Here is a 23,846-nt window from a genome sequence, read left to right on the forward strand (position 1 = left end):
CATCTACATTATATTGAAGAATAATGTCATTTTTCTTTGTTTTACCCAAAAATTATGGTTCCTATAGCAAAGATTTTTTTTCTCGTCATTCTCCAGACGATTATGACTTATCTCAAACTCTTCTCGCTCTCTGCTTTGATCTCCACCCAGCTCCATGCGTCTTTATTGGGTGGATGCCTTCTTTGACAAAATTGAGCACAGCAATTTTGATGGACAGAACAGAATTTCTTTGGACCGCATAACCCAGATCTCCCATCCATTTGGTCTCACTATTTTTGAAGGTAATAGTTTCTGGCACAAACAGTAAGCAGCCTATAAAGTTCCAGCACACAGTATTTGAACAAAATACTGCAAGAGGGACTTCATTTCACTCAGTGACTTGAACTGTGCTTTGTCTTTGTTCCTTTAATGGTGATTCAGTCAGAAGAGTTATTACTGTATCCAGGATGTGATGACAGATAAAGTAACTGAGGTTATGCTCTGTTGCTCCTGTCCCTTGAAGGCTATGCATATTTTACTGACTGGCGCCTGGGTGGCATTGTACGTGTGCGCAAGACCGATGGTGGAGAGATGGTCATTATCCGGAGAGGAATCAGCCACATTATGCATGTCAAGTCTTTCAACTCCAACTCTCAGATTGGTCAGTATCTTTATTCACTGCTCTTCTCACTCCACTATTCATGCATAGCTGAGGATCACTCTTGTCAGTCATTTTCCTGGTAATTACTTTCCACTCTCCTTCTCAGGTTCCAACCTCTGCAACAGGCAAGCAAATCCTAATGGAGACTGCAGCCACTTCTGCTTCCCAGCCCCAGATTCACAGAGGGTGTGTGGCTGTCCATATGGCATGAAACTGTTGCCTAACCAGCAGACATGTGTGGAAGACCCTTCCAATGAGCCCCCCACACTGCAGTGTGGAGCCAACTCCTTCTCCTGTGGCAACGGCAAATGTATCCCAAACAGCTACAGATGCGACGGTGTTGACGACTGCCATGACAACAGTGATGAAGTCAACTGTGGAATTAACAGTAATGCTTTTTTTCCTTATTATAATGGCCTGGCCAGAGTTTTAAATTCAGTTTAATATTAAGATATTTAATCAAGTTCATCATCTCTTTTTTTCAGACAACACTTGCTCCCCTTCTGCATTCACCTGTGCCAATAAGCGCTGTGTGCCTGCAGCATGGCGCTGTGACGGTCACAATGACTGTTTTGATAACAGCGATGAGTACAACTGCCCAACCCGGGTACCTGGAACGTGCCCTGCCAATCAGTTTACCTGCTCCAACAACCGCTGCATCCCACATACCTGGCGTTGTGACACTGATAACGACTGTGGGGACAGTTCAGACGAAGCTGACTGTCGTGAGTATTGCATAGAGGCTACCATCTGAATGTTTTATAGGATTTGCTACTTGTTTTGTCAATTCTAAAGACAAAACAGGCAAGAACAGGGCAAATATCCCAAATTCATTACAGTGGCAGAACTTTATGTGCAGATGCAAACTACAAGCAAATATTGTGGAGAAGCACTTGAAAATATGATTGGCAAATGAAATATTTGATGTCTAAAGAGTGAGTTTATATTCCTGAAAGTAAATTGAATACATAGTTTTAGCTATAAATGGTCCTGTATATGTCCTTAATTATAAAAATATAGAGTTGAAAGCTGTCCACTAGGCTGCTTGACATAACTCACTATTATACTATTATTTTTTAGATGCCTTTTAGTATATCCAGGATCAGACAATGTGCACACTAACACCTATGTCAGGTCCACTAATAGGAAAATGGGTGACTCGAAAAACGATTTATGGCTTTAAACTTCACTGAATCTGCTGTGGACACTGGTACACATTGACATCAATCAGCCACTGAGAGAAGCATCTTTTTTTGTTCCTCTAAAAAATTTTAATGATTTTGAACTGAGACTTGTACTGTATTATTGTATTTATGTGTAGTATGTGTTGGCCAAGAAAGGCCAGGAGATCCACTCATAGACTCACGTTGTTGTCTAACAATTTGTGGGGACAGATCTGGGAAGCACATGCCATCCAGGACAGTTTCAGTGTCCAGACCACCGCTGCATAGACCCTAACTATGTCTGTGATGGCGACAGGGACTGTGTGGATGGGGCGGACGAGCAGGGATGCAGTGAGTACCTTTCTGGATAACATTTCTCTCTGAACATAAACCTCCTCGCAGGTCTCATTTTTTGCTTACTTACAACACCTGAGGTCTTTTTTACAAGTGTGTATTTGATAAAATCAAAGGCTAAGGATTTAATTGAAATTACATTTCAATCTGCCTGTGTTTGTATTGTATTTATAAAACTGATAAAATTAGTTGCTTATCAGAATGTGCATCAGGTTTCATGGCCATGTAGACTTTCATTTGACTGTAAACTTGCTTCAGCCCAGCTTCTCCCTTTGAGATATTGTGAATTTGGAGCTTTATTGCCCTTTTCCCAACAAAGAAGTCATTCTTTTGTCCAGTCATTCATGCATTCATTCATGCATTCGGGAATCAATTGTACCAGCTAAACAGGCTCAAAAAGTTTTTTTTTCTTCAAGCATTTGCTAAGCCTCTTAGTTTATTGATCACATCACCTGAGTTGAAACTGCGGAAATATTGAAGAACAGATTTGACTTACTCAACTGTTTTTTCAGTCTACAACTGCACTATGAATGAGTTCAAGTGCTCCAGTGGTCACCAGTGTATCAACTCCTACTACCGATGTGACGGAGTCTTTGATTGCAGTGATCGCTCAGATGAGCAAGCCTGTCGTAAGTATTTTATTACTGATTAAATTACTGAAGTATTACTCAGTTCTGCATAATTATGCACAAGGTTGCCAACCCTTTTTTAGTTCCTCTCATTTGGGGCTGTGCTAACATGCTGTCTGTGGTGTTTTCTAATATATTCTAGCTACTAGGCCCCCAGGGATGTGCCACCATGAGAGTGAGTTCCAGTGTCAGTCAGATGGGAGCTGTGTCCCGTCCACCTGGGAGTGTGATGGTCACCCAGACTGTGAGGATGGAAGTGACGAACATCACGCCTGCCCACCTCGCACCTGCCCTTCAACACTCTTCCGGTGTGACAATGGAAACTGTGTGTTACGCAGCTGGATTTGTGATGGGGACAACGACTGCAGGGACATGAGCGATGAAAGAGACTGTCCCACACCACCTTTCCGATGTCCAAGCTGGCAGTGGCAGTGCCCTGGCCACAGTGTGTGCATCAACCTCACAACGGTGTGTGACAACACTCCTGACTGCCCCAACGGTGCTGACGAGTCTCCTCTTTGCAGTAAGTCTGATCTCTGCTTTCTTAGTCTCAGCCTGGAACATGTTCTTTATCCATCAAAAAGACTTGATTTTTTAAATTACATTTCTAAGTTTTTTGGCCTCCTCAAATTCAATTAAATTTTCATATCACATGACAAACAGGATCAATCTCTGTCTAGATTTTATTTTATTTGACTGCCTGTATTCTGTAAACAGGAGGGACTTCATTTCACAGAAGTTTTGTGTCGAATGTTGTGTTTGTCTCTGGATTCTTGTGTTAAAATCATGCATGTGTGTGATTTGACCTGTATTAACCTGGAAATTATCTGTGATTTTCCTTTCTTGCCTTTCTCACTACTTTCAGACGAGCCTTTGCCAGGTAGGCACAAACTCTCAATCACTGGTAGAAATGCTGCAAGTAGTTTTGATTCATTTTCAACAAACACAGTACCTAATATTGTGATATTTATCGATTTATTTCAAAACGTGATCAAACAAAATTTTTGTTGTTAGTAAAGTATTCATATTAGTATAAATGGAAAATAGTTCTGGCTCAGATTTGTGTTTCTAAAGACACTAAGTGAAGTAATTAGTGCTCTATTGTTTATCAATTATCATTAGAGGACGTATATCAATAACGTAAATTAGTAGATTATGTATTTGTGTCGTACGAGGTTGCACTTTCTTTGTTTAATTCCCATTTCCATTTTTGGACTCTAAATTGTGTTTTCCCTGCTTTCAACTCAGATCAGGAGAGCTGCTCTGACAACAATGCTGGCTGCACACATGGTTGTATCCAAGGACCGTTTGGGGCCCAGTGCACATGCCCTGTGGGTTATCAACTGAGCAATGACTCCAAAACCTGCGAGGATGTAGATGAGTGTAATCCCCCTGGACTATGTAGCCAGCACTGCTTTAATGAAAGAGGCTCTTTTCGCTGCCACTGCCAGGATGGTTACACTCTCGAAGCAGACCAGCGTACCTGCAAGGCCTCAGGTGAGGGGGGATATGACTTAAAACTTCTGTGCATGGAACTTATTGCTCCACTGGTAATTGTAAACATGTTATAGTTTTAAAATGCAGTGACATGGAAATAGGCCAATTTTCAGTCCTACAGTAATTTCATTGTCAAGATGATTTGCCTGTACAGCACATATCTCAGTTTTCTCCACCATGCTCACAGGAATGAGCTATGATTAAAGGGGAGCTTGGCCCCCAGACTGTGAGACTGACACACTGTCTTTCTTCTCGCTTGTCTCTCCTTGCTGCTCTGATTTCTTTAGATAAGACAAATAACATATATGTCACTCACTGGCCATCACTGGTGTAATTAGGATATAATCACCAACAAAGGGCTGTTTATGGGGAGCGTGCCTGACATGAGCTCCTCTTCCACACAGATAACCTGCTGAAAGGCCTTGCAGTACAATAGGTCATTATTTGGACAAAAGTGCATTCCTCATGGATTGCCATTTGAGTAGGGTCTATTTAACAGTCCTGTCGTAGAGTTTTAGTAGACATGCAAAAGCTGATAAGTGCTCTTATTAGCATGAGAATAGACATGAAAAATAGTTAACAGAGATTTTGTGTCTGTTTACAGATTCTCGTCAGGCATTCTTGCTAGTTGCCAGTCGAAATCAGATTGTGCAAGATGAAATAACCACTCAGCCCAATGTGGTCCGCTCACTGGTTCGGGACGGACGCAACATTGTGGCCCTAGATTTTGACTCGATCACGGACCGCGTGTACTGGTCCGACACGAGCCAGGACAGAATCTGGAGTGCTAACAAAAACGGCAGTGACAGAGCTGTGGTAAGTTATTTTGTTCCTTTTTGTCACCACAGACATATTGCATTAAAACTTTTTGTTTTTATTCACAGCTTTGCATGTAGTGTCATTTTCACTGGTAAGTATATTTAACCAAGTATGAGTCTCCTTTGGACAGATATTTGACAGTGGAGTGACTGTAACAGAGAGCCTTGCTGTGGACTGGGTGGGCAGGAATCTGTACTGGACCGACTACGTCTTGGAGACGATTGAGGTGTCTAAACTGGATGGCACCCACCGCACTGTATTAATCAGTGAAAATGTCACCAACCCACGGGGCCTGGTGCTGGACCCACGGGACAGGTCAGTGGCGTACAGAAACATGTTTGTTTAGATCTGTGTGTCTTGGAATCTAACACATGATATGGTCTCTGCTTTTCATTATCAAAGCAGCTGGTGTTAAAAGTTTAAGCATTTGTTTTGCAGTGCTCACCTGATGTTCTGGACCGACTGGGGAAGAAACCCCCGCATTGAGAGGGCCAGCATGGATGGGAAATTGAGGACTGTTATCATAAGCAACAAGCTGTACTGGCCCAATGGTCTAACCATAGACTACCCAAACAATTTATTGTACTTTGCTGACGCCTACTTGGATTTCATTGACTACTGCGATTATAACGGAAACAACAGGAAACAAGTTCTGGCCAGTGACCTGGTGAGTGCATGAGATGGAAGGCTTATCTGTTGAAATCTTATTTATGTTACTGATTTAAAAGGGAACAGAGCACATTCAATTTCCTTTTGAATAGTATGTGTAAGACACATTTTTTTCTTTTGCTACTCTCTATGAAAAGGTACTACAACATCCCCACGCAATTACCATTTTTGAGGATTTTGTGTATTGGACCGACAGATACATCAACCGTGTGATGCGAGCCCATAAGTGGCATGGGGAGAACCAGACAGTGATGCTGTTCAACCTGCCTCAGCCCATGGGTCTGGTGGCAGTACACCCAGCCAGGCAGCCGGCAGGTATGGCAAAGATAATCTACATTCGCCAATTTCTGTTGCATCAGGTCCATTGTTTTTTAAATGCATTTAAGAACAGAGAACCGGTGAAGAATACTCTGCTGAATTTTTGCTGGTATGCCTGTGTGCTTCTGTGTGTGTGCATGTGTGGGTTGACAATTTTTAGGTGAAAATCACTGCTTGAGGAGCCCCTGTTCTCATATTTGTCTGCTTTCTGCTGTGGGACCGAGGTACTACTCATGTGCCTGCCCCTCAGGCTGGACACTGGCAGCAGACCAAATCACCTGCGCCAGAGGTATGCTTCCTACCAAATGGAGGAAAACACTCATCACTCAGTTTGATGAAAAAGGAAGTCAGCTCAGATGCACTTGATAAGTTGGTGTACTCATAAGATATTCATTTTAGAGCAAAGAGCAAACCTGTAATTGTGGAAATGATGGTTTTTGCATTCTTTATTTGCAGCCATCTCAATGTTGGTAAGAGGAGAAATCATTGAAAAGACTGAACTCGTATTATAGATCGATCCAGCTGCTTGTCAACAGTCTCCCATTTAGGTTCTCTTGTAAACTGCTGTTCCAGTCATAAAAATTAAGAATCATATAAGCATGTCTTTCAAGGTCTTAAGAAGACAAGGGACCTTTAATCCAAAGTCCAAGGAGTCCTCCTTAGGTCAACAGCTTAACTCATCTCAAGTTTCAGCTCATTCAAGCCAAGCTGAACACAGTCTCCCCCTGAGGCCAATGATTATCCAAGAATGAAAATGCCCCACAACCATTCATTGATTCTAATCTCTGATGACAAAGCAAATCAGATTGTGGAAACAACTTTCACCAGTCAATCCTCTTTATAGATAAAGGTTTTTTAGCTCAGGATCCCAATTTTGCAACAGGCATCATACACTGAACGTAACTTTTAGTTTTGCATTACCATGGGCTAAATCCACATCCAGGAAAAATGCTTTCCTAGCTCTGCTTCAGAATAAGTTTTGTAACCACTAAAGTATTAATTAATTCACAGCCTTAAGAAAAATTTAAGTTCCAGTGTAGTAGTGTAAGTATTTTGTTCTTGAATTAGAAGTCACTGTGACGTAGCTTTTATTTTGTTGTTTTACTTTGGGAAGAGCAGTTGAAATGTATTCTTAGTCATTGTTCATTCACTACTTTTGCATCATTGTTTTTTTTTAGTTGAAGATCCTTTCCTGGTGGTTGTAAGAGACAGCATCATCTATGGCATTTCCTTGAACCCAGATGACAAAAGTAATGATGCTATGGTCCCTGTTGCTGGGCTTCAGAATGGCTACGATGTAGACTTTGATGACAATGAGCAGACCATCTACTGGGTGGAGCACCCGGTAAGTTACTTTCTAAAGACACTATTTCTAGTTTCCTATTACAGTTAACAGGGGACTTGTGCAGAGATGCAATGTAACTAGGTATACAAGAGCTATACTGTACATGTACATGTCACAGTTAAGTTCAGAGTGTAGCTGTCCTCCAAGGACGACTGTGAGATTAGAGTTTAACAGTAAAAATACACATAAAAACTCAGTGAAAACATGCCAGGGAAGCATAACACGAGATTCATTCTGCACATCCACATTCAGCATTGTTTGAGATTAATCTGTCTTCCTTTGCCCACCAGGGTGAGATCCACAGGGTGAAGTCAGATGGTACTAACAGGACGGAGTTTGCCCCAGCAGCCATCCTTGGCTCCCCTGTTGGCCTGGCCTTGGACTGGATAACAGAGAACCTGTACTACACCAATCCAGCCACACAGTCTATTGAGGTGAGACATATAAAACTTTATCTTGTTGTTTTTCCATTACTACTTGATTATTGAAATGAAAAAAAGTGATTGCATTTGTAATTGGAAAACAGAAAATAGATGTAAATAACAACACCGCTGTGCACTAAATAATTGCACCTGGTTGTGTTTGCGCTTGGCCAGGTTTTGAAGTTAAGAGGGGAGGTACAGTACAGGAAAACTCTGATCACAAACAACGGCTCTCCAACTGGCGCAGGCAGTCCTGTTGGCATCGCGGTGGACCCAGCACGTGGGTAAGCCCCATTTAACACAGTCCTGGCATGGCCACTCATCCCCACAGCTACTGAGCTCTAACAGCCTCCTCGTCGCCATCTGCTCTGCCTCTAGAGAGAACTCAACCTGTGTTACTGAATACCACACTGCACACTCAAACCCCAGCAATGTACAATAGAGTACAATCAAGAAACAAGAAAGACATTTCTAAGCCATCCATTCTCACTCAAACATCAAAAGACTGCAACTCTGATTTTGTGTAATAAGAGTATTTTTTACTTGAACCCAGGCATGACCTGGTCTTCTGTGGGTTTAGAAAATTCTCTAACTTTGGGAAAACCTTTGAAAACTTAATGAATGAACTCAGAAAGTGTCTTTTCATTTAACTAAACACATCCCTGAGAGTACATATTTATATGTTTAAAGATTCCTACTCAACAGCAACAATTTGTATCTTAGTTCTATATACTATAAAGTGTCAAGACTATTAAAAAGTGCTATGCATAGAGATACGTGACTAAATTGGTAATGTTTAAGGCATAAACACTAACATATTCTTGAATGTCTTCTAAGCAAACTGTACTGGACAGACCAGGGAACAGAGAGCGGCATTCCTGCCAAAGTGGCATCTGCAGACATGGATGGCTTAAACCCTGTCACCTTGTTCACCAACAACCTAGATCACATTGAGTTCCTCACTGTGGACATCCGAGAAAACAAGCTGTACTGGGCTGTTACAAGCACAGGCATGGTAGGTCCTCACTGTCTTAGCTCTGAAGGATCATCGTTTGTTCATTTTATAAGGTTCTGACAAACATAGTATGATAGGTAACCTAATAATCTTTGTAATTGCACACAACAAACACGCCACGTTTGACTGCCGATCTGGCATGTGAATCTCAACAGATTGAGCGTGGTGATCCAGATGGGAGTAACCGCGTCACCATAGTGACAGGCCTGTCTCACCCCTGGGGTGTGGCTGTCTATGAAAACTATCTCTACTTCACTGACCGCAACTTTGAGGTCATAGAGCGCGTGGACAAATCCACCGGTGCCAACAAGGTTGTGCTGCGGGACAACGTTTCTGGACTCAGAGTTCTGAAAGTGCATTATCGAGAGAGTGAGTAACACAAGGAGACATTATCTTCCTCATTCAATGTTTTCTGTTTTTGGCTTGTGGTCGCTTTTTCTTGTGTTTGTCATACTGTCTTATTTCCACAAACCCAGCCTCTGCAGGTACATCCAATGGCTGCACCAACAATATGGGAGTGTGTGAGCAGCTCTGCCTGCCTCGGCCGCAGGGTCTGTTTGCCTGTGCATGCGCCACAGGCTTTAAACTTAATGTTGACAACAGGACCTGCGCTCCCTACCAGTCCTATGTTGTCATCTCCACTCTGTCTGCTATCAAAGGCTTCAGTCTAGAAGGAAAAGACCACTCTGAGGCCATGGTGCCGGTGGCTGGGAGAGGTCAGTGATTCTCATAAGTTACCTATTACTGTATGTTGCATAGGATAAATTTATTTGAAAATGTTTCTAAAATGTTGAGTAAATTCAAGTCCAGCAGTAATAACTGAGTTTAGGTATATGGAAATGATAAACGGAATAACTGACTGAATATGAAATGGTTATTGTGTTTGAAGAAACAATAATGGCCTCTAATGACTGGGTTATCCTCCTGCAGGCCGTAATGCTTTACACATCGATGTACACATGGCTTCTGGTTTGATCTACTGGTGTGACTTCAGCAGCACTGTGGCGACACAGAATGGGGTCAGACGAATCAAGCCAGATGGCTCAGGATTACGAAGTATAGTAACATCTGGAATAGGACGCAATGGGATACGAGGCATTGCTGTGGACTGGGCTGCAGGTATGCTGCTATGCCAGCTCACAAATGTGTTCATCTAAGTATTTTTTTTGTGTAACTACAGACTGAAAGTAGTAGTGTGTAATTAAGTCCGGTATTTAGGATCTTTCCATCCATTCCATTCAGTGCCCTCCTGTTTGCATTTCTATTCTTCCTATTAAGTCATATTTCTTTCCATGTAAAGCACTTCTGCAACATTTACATAGCACAAATGCCAGTGAAAGAGGATTTCAGTCATTTGTTATGTAGATGTTGGTCCTGAAACTGATGATTAAGAGATTAAGTTCACCACCATCAAAGCATCTTACCCTTATATTATAGAATATGTAGTAGATGGTTACACTGTCTATAATTTTCCTCTCTAGCTTGGCAGCTGACACATTATAACTATTAACTGTTAGAATAGTCTATATTGTTTATTTTCATTCATTATTTTAATTTGTTCATCACAGGCATAAGAGCATAAATCTCAGTAATTCAGTTACTTCCCATTCTTATTGTAGGCAGCTTAACATGTTGGAAATACTGGCAAGTGTGTCTAGCCTACAGTATATTTTATTAATATGATTAAGTAATTTCCATGTATTTCTTGCTAATCGTACTACATTCATACCACTTCTGTTTTTTTTGTTTTATTTTTGTTTTGTTTATATTCAATATCTTTTGTGTCTGCAACAATCTCTTAGTCTGTTGATTTAAGCCATAAAACCAAAAGAGACTTGGATCAATTTGACCTTGCTGTATGACAGACCTCAGACAGCAGACTGCCTTGCAAAGTTAAGAAGCTTTATGACAGTGCCAGGATCACTGAACAGGGAGATCAGTCCCACACACAGGTGACAGGAGAGATGATTTCATTAGCTGGTTTAAGAAAAATAGAGACAGCTGCAGGCAGAAAAATGTTTGCTTGTTACTTAATTTATAATTGTATCACAATAACTGAAAGCCTAACAGAAAATATCTTACATATTAATAACACCATCATAATGCCAGCTGGTAAAATTTATACTTTAATTGTGACCTATCATAGTTTGTGATTGATGACTTCATGTTCTCATGAACTGAACTAACTGAATTATTTCCTCAGGGAACCTGTATTTCACCAACGCCTTCCTAACTGAGACATATGTGGAAGTGCTCCGCCTGAATACCACTTTCCGCAGGGTGCTGCTGAAGACCCAGGTGGACATGCCACGGCACCTCGTGGTGGACCCCAGAAACAGATATTTGTTCTGGGCTGATTATGGTCAGAACCCCAAAATTGAGCGAGCACTTTTGGATGGAACCAACCGCACAGTTTTAGTGTCATCTGGGATTATTACTCCACGAGGTCTCGCTCTGGATTGGCAAACTGGCTATGTCTACTGGGTAGATGACTCCCTGGACATGATTGCCCGAGTCAACCCTCAAGGAGGGGAGGCAGAGATAGTGAGATACGGCAGTCGCTACCCAACTCCTTATGGAATCACAGTGTTTGAGAATAGTATAATTTGGGTGGACAGAAACCTCAAGAAGGTGTTCCAAGCAAGCAAAGAGCCTGGCAGCACAGAGCAGCCTGCTGTCATTAGAGACAACATCAACATGCTGAGGGACGTTTCCATCTTCGACCAGCGTACCCAGCCTACCACTTCCCAGGAGCTTAACTACAACCCCTGCATGGAGGCTAATGGAGGCTGTGCTCACTTCTGCTTTGCCCTCCCAGGGTCTGTCGCTGGTAACCAAAACAAAAAATGCAGCTGCTCTTTTGGGAATCTTGCAGCAGATAATGAGAGCTGTGTGGTGTCAAGGGATGATTACCTAATCTACACGACTGAGAGCACTGTGCGCAGCCTGCGCCTCGACCCTGACGACCATGCATTGCCCTTCCCTGTGGTCAATGTGCCCCGTACCGCAGTGGCACTGGATTTTGATCTCACAGACAGGAGGATCTACTTCACACAGAGCTCAGGTGCAGGAGCAAGCAAGATCAGTTACGTTAGCCTGTCCTCTCCCACAGCAGTTCCTGTAGTAGTGGCATCAGGTAGGTTTTGCACCTTCAGTACAAACTTTTATTTGTTCCTCTTGGAGGATTTTCATGGGTGTAGGGACTGATACCAAGGATTCTGCTGATGTTGATTTGGACCCTGTCTTTGGACAGATCTAGGAGCTCCTGATGGCATTGCGTATGATTGGATAAACAGAAGAATTTACTACAGTGACTATGTCAACCAGAGCATCAGCTCCATGTCAGTGGATGGCTCTCAAAGGACTATTATTGCCCATGTGTCCAGGCCAAGGGCCATCATGTTGGATCCCTGCAGGGGGTAAGACTAACACAGCACACACTTTCTTTGTTCATCAGATTAAATTGAGATTAAAGATTAACCCTTCCTTGTTGCATAGATACATGTATTGGACAGACTGGGGAACCCATGCAAAGATTGAACGTGCTACCTTAGGTGGAAACTTCAGAACAGAAATTGTGAACAGCAGTCTTGTGTGGCCCAATGGACTGACCCTGGACTATGAAGAAGAGAGACTCTATTGGGCAGATGCCAGCTTGTAAGATCTGAAAAATTCTTCTCTTGAAATATATACTCAGTTTTGTCTATTACACCATGAACCTACTGCTATGATCATTATTTTGCTCTGCCATCAGACAGAAGATTGAGCGATCTTCTTTCACGGGGTCCAATCGGGAGGTCATAGTCAGTACAGCCATCTACCCCTTTGCTATGACCATGTTTGGCCAATTCATCTATTGGACTGACTGGAACACACGCAGCATCTATCGGGCCAACAAGCACGACGGTTCTGACCAGCGGGCCATGATTCAGAACCTTCCATCTCGGCCAATGGACATCCATGTTCTGGCCAGCAGGAAGCAGCAGCAGTGTGACAGTCCCTGCCAGCAGTTCAATGGAGGTTGCAGCCACATTTGTACACCAGGTACAAGCAGTTTCTTATGGTCACTTTGTTTTCCAATTTAAAACTAACCCCAGGTAATTGTTTAAACTGTTCCTTACTATTTTGTCTTGTTAGGACCCAATGGGGCTGAGTGTCAGTGTCCATCAGAGGGCCGCTGGTATCTGGCAGACAACAAGCACTGTATCCCTGATAATGGGACCCGCTGCCAGCCAGGCCAGTTTACCTGTATGAATGGCCGCTGTATACGTGCCCAGTGGAAATGTGACAATGACAACGACTGTGGAGATGGCAGCGATGAGTTGGAGAGAGTCTGTGGTAGGTGGTTCCTAAAAGAGCCAGAATTAATGTTGTTCCTCATTTTGTGTTTTATTGCATTATCTAGAATCTCACTGTTGATTATTAGTGATAGTGGTCTTCTCGGTAGTTGATCTGCATGAGTGAATCAGAACTCTCCTCTCTTCTCTTTATAATACTAATCAATTCTGTATTTTCACTTTAACACATCTCTTTCTTAGGACCTAAACCTGACTTCAACTATGTTGGTGTGTATGCTTGCACTTCATGATTAAATTCCCATTAACGATATTAAAACAAATCAACACTAACAAGTGAATCAATGTGCTTATATCTTTGCATGCAGTCCCACAGTTGCTGTCATCCTTTATTGCCTTGTCAGGTAAAATGAGCTTCCACTGCGTATATATATCAGCCCCCTTTCCCCAGCCCTCACTCTCTACTGGCCAGAGCTCTGACCTGTTCTTGATTCCGATTGGCAGCCTTCCACACCTGTGAGCCTACAGTGTTTACTTGTGGCAATGGCCGATGTGTGCCCTACCACTACCGCTGTGACCACTATGACGACTGTGGAGACAATAGTGACGAGGTGGGTTGTCTGTTCAGGCCATGTGACCCCAACACAGAGTTCACCTGCAACAATGGCCGCTGTATCGCAAAGGACTATGTCTGCAATGGCATCAACAACTGCTATGACAATGGCACCTCTGATGAGCAGAACTGCCGTGAGTTTGCCACAGAAATTAAACAGAGGCAAGTGTTCAAATCAAAGTGGTCATTACTTACAGTAAATGTGTTTTAATTTATGATTATCTCAGCGGAGAGAACCTGCCAGCCAGAGCACACGAAATGTCAGTCTACCAATATCTGCATCCCACGTTCATACCTGTGTGATGGAGACAATGACTGTGGGGATATGAGCGACGAGAGCCCTACACACTGTGGTGAGTTCAGCACCAGATTCAGAATTAAATTACTGGAATGTCCTTTTTCACAGCAGATAGGCACAGTGTCACTGGCATACTGGGCTTACTGGCACACCTAAATGGGATGGAGCTAACATAAATATTATTTGTCACATCTGTTCCTTTCCTGTTATTACGAGTGAAAATGTCTGCTGAGAAAAAAGCAAATATCTTTTACTCAGACCATGTCCAATATCACTCTCTCCTTCAGTCATCACCTATTCTCTACATAATAAACAAATAAAGTAGTTTACTCTAAATAAATTTGATATTTCAGGTACTTATAAATCATCACCAGTTTGTGACTGGCCCTACAGGTTCAAGGAAATAGATAGAGCCCCTCACAACCACCAGAAGAGGGTCCCTAACTATCCTAAAATGATTTTACAAACATTCAGTTAAAAATAAAAAACACAGGCACAAACTGTTACTGTGAATCAGTTCCAAAAAGCAACTTTTTTGTCTCATTGGACTTGATTATTCTATCTCTTGTTTCCTGTGTGTGGATTTAATCCTCTTAACCTGGTAAAAGATTTTAAATCTACCTAGTTATTAGAAACTGGATAAAAATGAGTCAGAAACAGATCAGTTTTTATCCCACCCCATCATCAGCATGTTAAGATTCCCGCATTGACAAGTCCTTCCTCTCCTGCCTTTTTTTCATCTTCTACGTAGCTGCATCCACATGTTCCCAGAGTGAGTTCCGTTGCTCCAGTGGCCGCTGCATCCCCGCCCACTGGTACTGTGATGGAGGGGCTGACTGCGCTGACGGCTCTGATGAACCCCTCTCCTGCAGTGAGTGTCGCTCAACTCTCTCACCCCCAAAACGGGCCTGTTGGCTTTGTGTGTCTGCCCCCACCCTATTATCAGCTGCTCAGTTGTAGTGTGTTTGTGTCTGTCCGCCAATCTGCATCTGTGTGCTGGTGTGAGAGAGTGCTGTGAGTGATGTAGCAGAGAGTGTGAGTCAGTGGTGTATTTCTTTGTTGACGATGTGGTCAGTCAGGCCTCCTATTGTGTGCTGCATTCCTCTGTGGTGACGCCCCTCAGTGTCCTCTGACAAACAGCACCTCCCCCTCCCTTTGTCCGCCAGGGGTTACAGAGCCTCACTTTGGCTTTTGTTTAGATAGCTCACCATGCATGGGAATGTGGAGTTGCCATGACTATTTTGAAAGCTTTGCCAGTGTTTTATTGTGCCTTGCTTATTAGTTGAAAAGCAGTGGGGGAAGTACCTGACAAAATTGGAAATCACGAAACAGAAAAACAGTTGTTACGAAAAAGGGCTAATAATTTATATTAAATATGCATTATTTGGCAGAAGATATTAAATCACAGAATCTACAGTTTAATTTTATATGATTTGTCTCTGCAGCCACACTGGTCAGAACCTGCAACACAGATCAGTTTCGCTGTGATGATGGCAGGTGCATTGCCTCATCCTGGATCTGTGATGGGGACAATGACTGTGGCGACATGAGTGACGAAGACCAGAGGCATAATTGTGGTATGCATCCTTTGATTACCTCTTATACTTTCTCTCTTTCCACCTCTGTCTCTCTTTCCTTTTCTTCATCCTTTTCTGCATCCTCCCACATCTTCTCCCTTGTAGCCCATCCTCTTGTTCCCTATCACTGCTCCACTTTAGCCCTTCCTGCTTCCCTCATCCTCTCATTATTCAGGACGCTGATGGATTTGGATACACACCACTGGGGGAGTGTTGTGTGGGAGACACTGGCAGTCAGTGCCCAGCATCTTAGTCTCCTGTAGAAGGTCTCCATTCCAAGGAGCTGACATTCCTGATTTCTCCTGCCTCACTCGTTACTTTGTGCATGTCTCCTTTCTCTGGCTTCCTGGCTCAGGGTGGATCAAGACTCTTATGTCTCACCAATGTGTGCTCCAACAATAAGATGCCTGAAGCTAAAGACTTCAGCACTGCCTGAGCCTCTGTAGGAGACTCACTTCAAACAATGTGGATCAATCACATTAGATGGATAAAGAATCTGAAGTCACGGCTGCATGTTTTGAAATACAGTCTGGAATATTTGGACTGCCAGAAATTCAGGTTGACATTGGGTCATCACCATCATTATTTCATTTCTTCTAAATCCCTCTGCCTGATTTCATTTTTTTCTAGCCAATCGCACATGTTCAAGTGCAGAGTTCACTTGTGTGAACAACCAACCACCTCAGCGAAAATGCATCCCACGTGACTGGGTGTGTGATGGAGACGCCGACTGTGCAGACGCATTAGATGAACATCAAAACTGCACACGCAGATCCTGCGGCATCAACGAGTTCACCTGTAGCAATGGCCTCTGCATACGCAGCTCCTACAGGTTAACTCATTTGAAATATCATAAATTGCATTTGTTTTCAGACAGTCCAGCAATGTGAGTTCATCTTTTGAGGCCTGTCTTCTAAAATCAGGTGTGATCGACGTAATGACTGTGGGGACAGCAGTGACGAGCAGGGCTGCACCTACCAGGCATGCCAGCAACACCAGTTCACCTGCCAGAATGGCCGCTGCGTGTCCCATGACTTTGTCTGCGATGGCGACAATGACTGTGGGGACGAGTCTGATGAGCTGGAGCACATGTGCCGTATGCCAGCGCCCACTTGCCCCCCCGGAGAGTTCAGATGTGACAATGGACACTGTATCTCCCTCAGCCAAGTGTGTGACAGGAACGATGACTGCTCCGACAACAGCGACGAGAAGGGATGCGGTGAGTGTGATCGAGATTTTCAAAATAGTTCAAGAAATTGTGCTACGAATGATATCCTCTTAACTTTTTGGTTTCTTCAGTGTTTGCCTACTATTGGGTTTCTCCAGCTGGTGCATGCTCCCTCTAGGGGAAATGTCAAAGAAGTGCTGGAGGCAGTGTGGGGAGAGACAGAGAAATACGACTGTACCATGCTTTGTCATCAGTTTGGACAACAAACACCTTATTGGACAATTGTGCTTTCTGCAGTATTAATAATTCCCAAAAATAAATGCTTCAGGTAGATGATGTCAAACAAATGATCAAGAAGGTTCTGAGTTCTGTGTATGTAGATAAAGAATTTAACATTTTCACTACACAGAACTGACATTGGAACCACAGTGAAACAGTGTGATTTCGATCATGTCTGAGCATCACATATTTATGGTAAAGATAAGAATGATGAGCCGCAATACTTGTCACCCTTGTTTTCTCTCTCCATGAATAGATTGGTCTGACTTTATAGAAGTCTTTACTGATGACTAGAATAACTTTGTTGATATTTCACTTCTTTGACTGTAGGTGTCAATGAATGCACAGACCCATCCATCCATCACTGTGATCACAATTGCACCGACACACCCACCAGTTTCATCTGCACCTGTCGTCCTGGCTACCGCCTCATGTCTGACAGCAAAACCTGTGATGATGTCAATGAGTGTGCAGAGACACCGAGCGTGTGCAGCCAGGTCTGTGAGAATACCGTCGGCTCCTACGTGTGTAAGTGTGCCCCTGGATTCCTCCGAGAGCCGGACGGCCGCAGCTGCCGTCAGAACAGCAACATCTCACCTTACCTCATCTTCAGCAACCGCTATTACCTTAGGAACCTGTCAACAGACGGACAGGCCTACTCTCTGATCCTGCAGGGCCTGACCAGTGTGGTGGCCATGGACTTTGATCGTGTCGACAAGCGTCTTTATTGGATTGATGTGAGCCGCAGAGTGATTGAAAGGATGTCCTTTAATGGCAGTAGCAGAGAGGTGGTGGTCAATGGAGTTCTGCATGGGGAGGGCCTAGCAGTTGACTGGATAGCCAGGAAACTCTACTGGGTGGACAGCTTCTTGGATTGTGTTAAAGTGTCTGAACTGGATGGTCGATTTGTGAAGAAACTGGCGGAACACTGCGTCGATGCCAATAACACCTACTGCTTTGAAAACCCCAGAGCCATTGTGCTGCATCCCAAATACGGGTGAGTCAGAGGCTAGGAGGAATTCATGAAGTCTTATGATAAGAGTCTGATAAATACATTGGCAGGGCCAATACTGCTTTAAGACAATATACTGGTGTCAGCATATATGATAGCGGGTAATCTAATAGTTGTTGTGCATAAATAAATGTTTTATAGGCAGAATTGTTATGCTTATGTGATCTTAATATGTCTAAATTTAACTTTAGTAAAGTTACATTTGGTTGGTCACACATTCTTTATTCAATGGGTCTGTATTTTCCCAGTAACATTCCTCTAAGAATGATGTATGAAAGGAAAAATAGAGACAGAATAGACAGAAGTTTAGAAACAGATTTTTTTTTAGTTAGGACTTAGTTTAGTTTCTAAGCTCCATTTATACTTATATATTCTGTGCGTTCAGTTGGCCTGCTGTAAATTGACGCTCCAGATTATAGTAGCAGTACATTAGAATTAATTATCTCGAAATGTATCAATTGATTGTTATCTATAATTGGTACCAAATTACAGAGTTCTTTTCAGGAAATCATTAAGAAATTGTGGATATATGAATAAAAAGTGTTCTTTTATTTATTGTTCAGAATATTTTAAATTTCAATTAAGGTAATTGTTCGAAATGTTACATCATCTGACTGCTACTGTCACCTTTGGTCATAACATTTGTTGTTCAACTGTAAATACTCATACTGAGTGAAAATTAGTGAAACGTTTTTGTTCAGAAGTATGGAATCTCTTTTCTTCAGATTTACAGTGTGTAGATGTTATATGATCTGAAGTGGGGTTTTTTTGACTCCCTGTTAGATATGTATACTGGACAGACTGGGGAGACAAAGCCTTCATAGGTCGTGTTGGAATGGACGGAACCAACAAAGCAGCTATCATCACCACCAAGATAGAGTGGCCCAACGGGATCACAATCGACTACACCAACGACAAGCTCTACTGGTCTGACGCTCATCTCAGTTACATCGAGTAAGTATAGTTTGTCAGGAGGTGGTCACACTGTTTTTCCATACAGTAAATGCAGTGAGACTTTCTATTTCTTTTTCTAGATACTCAGACTTGGATGGTCAGCACAGACATACAGTGTATGATGGAGATTTGCCTCACCCGTTTGCCCTGACTGTGTTCGAGGACACTGTGTACTGGACTGACTGGAACACACGCACAGTGGAGAAAGGCAACAAATATGATGGCTCTAGTCGTCAGATGCTGGTTAACACCACTCACAGACCATTTGACATCCATGTATGTCATCCATACAGACAGCCTATTGGTGAGTTAAAATCTTGTGTTCAAGAGCTTTTTGTCATAAAATAGTTGTTTCTTACATCAACGTGTCCGCTTTAAGTTGATTTAAGTGTAGGTATTGACCACAAGCTGAACAATACCTGGCCTGTACTTGCCCAGCTGCAGTTAATTGAGATTGTTTGAGTGACTTGTGGCTCTTTGTCTGACAGTAAACAATCCTTGTGCGGTGAACAATGGAGGCTGCTCTCACCTGTGCCTGATCAGTCACGGGGGGCGGGAACACACCTGTGAGTGCCCCGACCATTTCCTGACTGTCCAAATAGGAGGTGTGACCCGATGCCTTCCCATGTGCACCAGCACCCAGTACAGATGTGCTAACAATGAACGGTATGTCAAGATTTCTTCTTGTGGTATGCCTTGTGATCTTTTTAGATGATGTGCCGCATTTTAAACATCAGTGTATCATAGCTGAGCTGACTGTGATACATTAGTGGCACTGCCATAAACAAGTTAGACTATTGGTAGGATGGGTGGTAGTTGTTATCTCATGCCAAGGGTTTTGTTAGCATCGAAATCAAAATTGAGTTCAGATTTTATCGATCACATTTCTATTACAAATAGTTGTGTGCTACTTTCATCCTTCCATCCTCTTTTCCTTTACTGAGGAGGGAAAAAGATTCTGGGAGCAGTATTTACATAGGGTGTTCACTTGCTCCATCCATCATCTGTGAATTCATAACACTAAATATGTAGTCAATCTGTTTGCTCTGCTTGCAATGGAAACAACACCCCCTGCTGTTTGGATTATAACATAATCACGCTGATTTTTGGCACAAAATCTACACCCACAGTGCAATGATGGGCTCAGTTCAGGCTACATGTCTTCTTTTTTTGTAATTATGTGTGTATGTAAAAGTGTATGTAGTAATGTGAAACCAGTACAGTAATGATTTCTTGATGAGGTTTGAATGGTTGAAGGAAATCATTTTAGAATTTGTCTTTTTTATTGTACTCTGCACTGCATTAGTCAACAAATACTGTGAGTATTTTTGTCCCTATGCTTCAACAGGTGTATTCCTATCTGGTGGAAATGTGATGGTCAGAGGGACTGCAGAGACGGCTCAGATGAGCCCTCCACCTGCCCGGCACGCTACTGCAGGCTTGGACAGTTTCAGTGCAATGATGGAAATTGCACCAGTCCGCACTTCCTGTGCAACAGCAACCAGGACTGCCATGATGGCTCAGATGAAGACCCTGTGTTATGTGGTAGATTGTGTTGTCTTATCTCACTCTTTTTAATAGCTGTTATTAATTTATCCAAAATGTAATGCAATCTGTGAGGCTCGCTTTTACTGCTTTTTCTTCAAAATGTTTTTATTATGTGTCTGTTTCTTATGACTAAATGTCAAAACTTGTTCTGGTCAACTGATTTGACTTGTCTTCCTTCCAGCTACCCACCAGTGTGAAACCCACCAGTGGCAGTGCGCAAATAAGCGGTGTATCCCTGAGTCATGGCAGTGCGATGGTGAGGACGACTGTGGTGATCAGTCTGATGAAGACCCCACCCACTGCTCCACCAGGACGTGCCGCCCGGGACAGTTCAAGTGCCGCAATGGACGCTGTATCCCCCAGAGCTGGAAATGTGATGTTGATGATGATTGTGGTGACAACTCTGATGAACCATTAGAGGAGTGCAGTGAGTAATGAACAGTTTCTTTCTCCTTTTTTGCGCTACTTGTGGGTATTTCTTTAATTGCACAAGGGCTCAATCTCAGTCTATGTTGTATTAGAGAAGAAAATTTGATTGGGATGGAGGCACACATTACATCAAGCTTAAACTAACCTTAAAGTGTGACTAATTTTGGCATTAAGTGTATTTTGATGTTTAAAAAAGTGCACGAGTCTTCGTCTCCTTTACTTACTGCTGCGTTTTCTCCACAGTGGGGCCGACATATCTATGTGACAACCACACAGAGTTTGACTGCAAGACCAACTACCGCTGTGTGCCACTGTGGTCTGTTTGCAATGGCCACAACGACTGCAGAGACAACAGTGACGAGCAGGGCTGTGGTGAGTGCGTGACAGCCTTTCTTGTGTCAGAACCGAGGTTCTGTTCACATCGCAGTGATTTGAGGACTGTTCTCAAACCTTACGTTAAAGCTTTCCTGGTCGATCAAGTCATCTGTTTATTTGCTGAGAGAAAGATAATTCCAGTGATCTCAGAGGATTAAAAAATTTACAGCATGAACTCCAGATTTTGCGTTCAAGGAGGGAGTGAAGGGCAATTAGCCAACACCTCAGCCTCCTGTGGAACATTACACAGTGAGGTAGTGGGAGGTGCTGATGGAGAGGGTCTCACCACTCACCCTCCCCCGCCATTTGCCTCTCTCTGAGAGCACCACAGATTTATGAGCTGTCCAGTGGTATGGGTCTAAGTATATGTGTGTTCATGTGTGCGTTGCTGCTCTGTCCTTGCGTGGGGGCAGGGTTCACACAAGTCTCTTTGTACTTTGCTACGATCCAAACACACTCGCTGCGGCCCTCCCGTCTCTTATCGGAGGCCCTCACTCCATTAGTGCCATGCCCGTGCAGGACGGGAGATCCGTGCTAATCTTCCTGTAAGAATGTAGCAGATGGGCCAGGTGGAGGGCTAGGAGGGCAGGACTGGCTAACACTGCGCTATCTTTGACCCCCAGCACTGTGTGGTAGAGACGGCTCAGACTAGCTCTCCTCCACTCCTCTCCCGTCTGTGCTTCTCATCTCCTGCAGTCTTATCCTCTACAGACACATACTGGCATGGATAGAGGTCACCCATCTGTCCTAAGCATGCTGCCTCCCCCCCTCTATTACGATTGCAGTTTAATTAAAAAAAACAGGATGCCTTTCTTTTCAAACTGACAGTTTCATCACGACTCCAATGCCTAACAATTTCCAGTGGTATTGTGGTGTTGTTGCTCTTATTAATATAATTATCTACCAGAGCGGCATCATCTTTTCTCATTTCTGACTGCTGGATGTAAAACACAGTTTCAGCAGTGAGAGTTTCTAGTTCTCACTGGTTCATTCAAAGTTTGACGTGTTTAAAGCACATTGTGTTTTTCCCTGGGTGTGAAATATAGCATATAAATAATGGTCAACTTGCCTAAATAGTATAAATTCATGCTACCTAAAAGACTGAGCCAGTGCATCTAACAGATTTAAACTAGGTAATTATTTTTTATGCTGCTAATTGTATTTTCTCATGTAGCATCATGCTATATTTTCTGGTAATTATATGGAACAAATCACATTAAATATCTTTAGTTCAAAGCATCATATGCCTATTTGCCTATTTTCATGTTTTGCCTGCAGGCCAGGGAACCTTACGGTGCGTTAGTTAAAAAAAACAAAGATCACAGAAATGAACATTATTCAGGCACTCCTAGACAGAGCATGTACAAAAGATATACTTCGTTGAAGCAATGGTTTGAAACGATGTCCAGTTTAATGTACCTGCTCCTTTCCCAGATGAAGTGACCTGTGATCCTAACGGAGACTTCTCCTGTGACAACCACCGCTGCATCCCACTGAGATGGAGGTGTGACGGCGACGACGACTGCGGGGACAACTCTGATGAACGCAGCTGCTGTGAGTGCTGTTCTCTGTATAAAGTTACATTATTCAGTTGCGTTTGAGGGCTCTGATGAGAGTGTGTACAGTGAAAAGCTGGGTGCGCTGTTGTGATGTCATCTAAGTGTCATTTAAGTAGGTTTATTGTGGGATTTTAGCATAGCTCATGTGAATTGTCTAAATGAAAATAGAGTGTTTATGGTGAAGAATAGCCCTGCTATCATTCTATCAGACAACAGGGAGGATTTGTAAGAAGCTCAACACTTCTGCCGACAGCGGAGTGCTGAGAGAGCTTGTCTTATCAGCTGCTAGAGAAACAGGCTGTCCTCGGTGTGTCAGAAGGAGGGAGTGAAAGGAGTCTGTCACCCTTTGCCCTGGAGAATTTAAACATGTCTGAGAACATGCCTGATAATAGCAATAATGTAGCTTCTCAACAGAGAAACGGTAACTGGGGTTGAATCATGGTGATACCTCTCCCCTTGTTGCAGCGCTGCTGATGCCAAGAGAGTCTCCAGTGAACTGTGGTGGCAACTTCTGTCAATTAAAACACAAAGTCAAATCTTGTCTTTCTGTAAGTTTAATTCAGCATCTGGAGATGGACTCACAACTCAGTCAAATGAATGAGCCGAGCAAATGAGCCTAAAGCACAGGAGATGTCAAACGTTTTACACACACTGGCGATTGCAAGGTCAGGGAGAGGGTGTGAGTTACACACTGTCTTGATCTGGTAGAAAAACGTAAGGTTTCTTCACATTTTCTGCTTGGCCACTGTGACAAAGTGCAAAAGTACATTGGGTTTAGAAATTTTATTTTGTGAGCGTTCTGTGCTCACAAATGCAAATTCTGCATTAATCATAATCATAAGTAAAATCCACATCAACCATAATGATC

The 23,846-nt window shown here is 43.0% G+C and overlaps 1 protein-coding gene across 1 annotated transcript in view; it reads left to right on the forward strand.

The window, feature by feature from the left end:
* The window catches only part of lrp2a (low density lipoprotein receptor-related protein 2a), a 48,029-nt gene that overhangs the window by 14,345 nt on the left and 9,838 nt on the right, over positions 1 to 23,846 (forward strand). The window contains exons 19-57 of the mRNA XM_041950067.1: positions 151 to 281; positions 503 to 640; positions 747 to 1,028; positions 1,126 to 1,365; positions 2,035 to 2,154; positions 2,670 to 2,786; positions 2,929 to 3,309; positions 4,035 to 4,283; positions 4,888 to 5,099; positions 5,233 to 5,417; positions 5,541 to 5,769; positions 5,909 to 6,086; positions 6,250 to 6,378; positions 7,268 to 7,434; positions 7,725 to 7,868; positions 8,031 to 8,140; positions 8,694 to 8,871; positions 9,027 to 9,240; positions 9,348 to 9,587; positions 9,802 to 9,990; positions 11,075 to 12,007; positions 12,125 to 12,290; positions 12,370 to 12,528; positions 12,626 to 12,915; positions 13,009 to 13,209; positions 13,671 to 13,913; positions 14,007 to 14,132; positions 14,829 to 14,948; positions 15,523 to 15,654; positions 16,285 to 16,486; positions 16,578 to 16,873; positions 17,432 to 18,098; positions 18,897 to 19,067; positions 19,148 to 19,371; positions 19,556 to 19,733; positions 20,416 to 20,612; positions 20,797 to 21,042; positions 21,288 to 21,416; positions 22,854 to 22,973. Of these exons, the coding sequence (XP_041806001.1) occupies positions 151 to 281; positions 503 to 640; positions 747 to 1,028; positions 1,126 to 1,365; positions 2,035 to 2,154; positions 2,670 to 2,786; positions 2,929 to 3,309; positions 4,035 to 4,283; positions 4,888 to 5,099; positions 5,233 to 5,417; positions 5,541 to 5,769; positions 5,909 to 6,086; positions 6,250 to 6,378; positions 7,268 to 7,434; positions 7,725 to 7,868; positions 8,031 to 8,140; positions 8,694 to 8,871; positions 9,027 to 9,240; positions 9,348 to 9,587; positions 9,802 to 9,990; positions 11,075 to 12,007; positions 12,125 to 12,290; positions 12,370 to 12,528; positions 12,626 to 12,915; positions 13,009 to 13,209; positions 13,671 to 13,913; positions 14,007 to 14,132; positions 14,829 to 14,948; positions 15,523 to 15,654; positions 16,285 to 16,486; positions 16,578 to 16,873; positions 17,432 to 18,098; positions 18,897 to 19,067; positions 19,148 to 19,371; positions 19,556 to 19,733; positions 20,416 to 20,612; positions 20,797 to 21,042; positions 21,288 to 21,416; positions 22,854 to 22,973 (8,633 nt within the window). The remainder of the gene's footprint in view (positions 1 to 150; positions 282 to 502; positions 641 to 746; positions 1,029 to 1,125; positions 1,366 to 2,034; positions 2,155 to 2,669; positions 2,787 to 2,928; positions 3,310 to 4,034; positions 4,284 to 4,887; positions 5,100 to 5,232; positions 5,418 to 5,540; positions 5,770 to 5,908; positions 6,087 to 6,249; positions 6,379 to 7,267; positions 7,435 to 7,724; positions 7,869 to 8,030; positions 8,141 to 8,693; positions 8,872 to 9,026; positions 9,241 to 9,347; positions 9,588 to 9,801; positions 9,991 to 11,074; positions 12,008 to 12,124; positions 12,291 to 12,369; positions 12,529 to 12,625; positions 12,916 to 13,008; positions 13,210 to 13,670; positions 13,914 to 14,006; positions 14,133 to 14,828; positions 14,949 to 15,522; positions 15,655 to 16,284; positions 16,487 to 16,577; positions 16,874 to 17,431; positions 18,099 to 18,896; positions 19,068 to 19,147; positions 19,372 to 19,555; positions 19,734 to 20,415; positions 20,613 to 20,796; positions 21,043 to 21,287; positions 21,417 to 22,853; positions 22,974 to 23,846) is intronic.

The sequence above is a fragment of the Chelmon rostratus genome, chromosome 13 (assembly GCF_017976325.1).
Source record: "Chelmon rostratus isolate fCheRos1 chromosome 13, fCheRos1.pri, whole genome shotgun sequence".
In the NCBI taxonomy this organism is placed as follows: domain Eukaryota; kingdom Metazoa; phylum Chordata; class Actinopteri; order Chaetodontiformes; family Chaetodontidae; genus Chelmon; species Chelmon rostratus.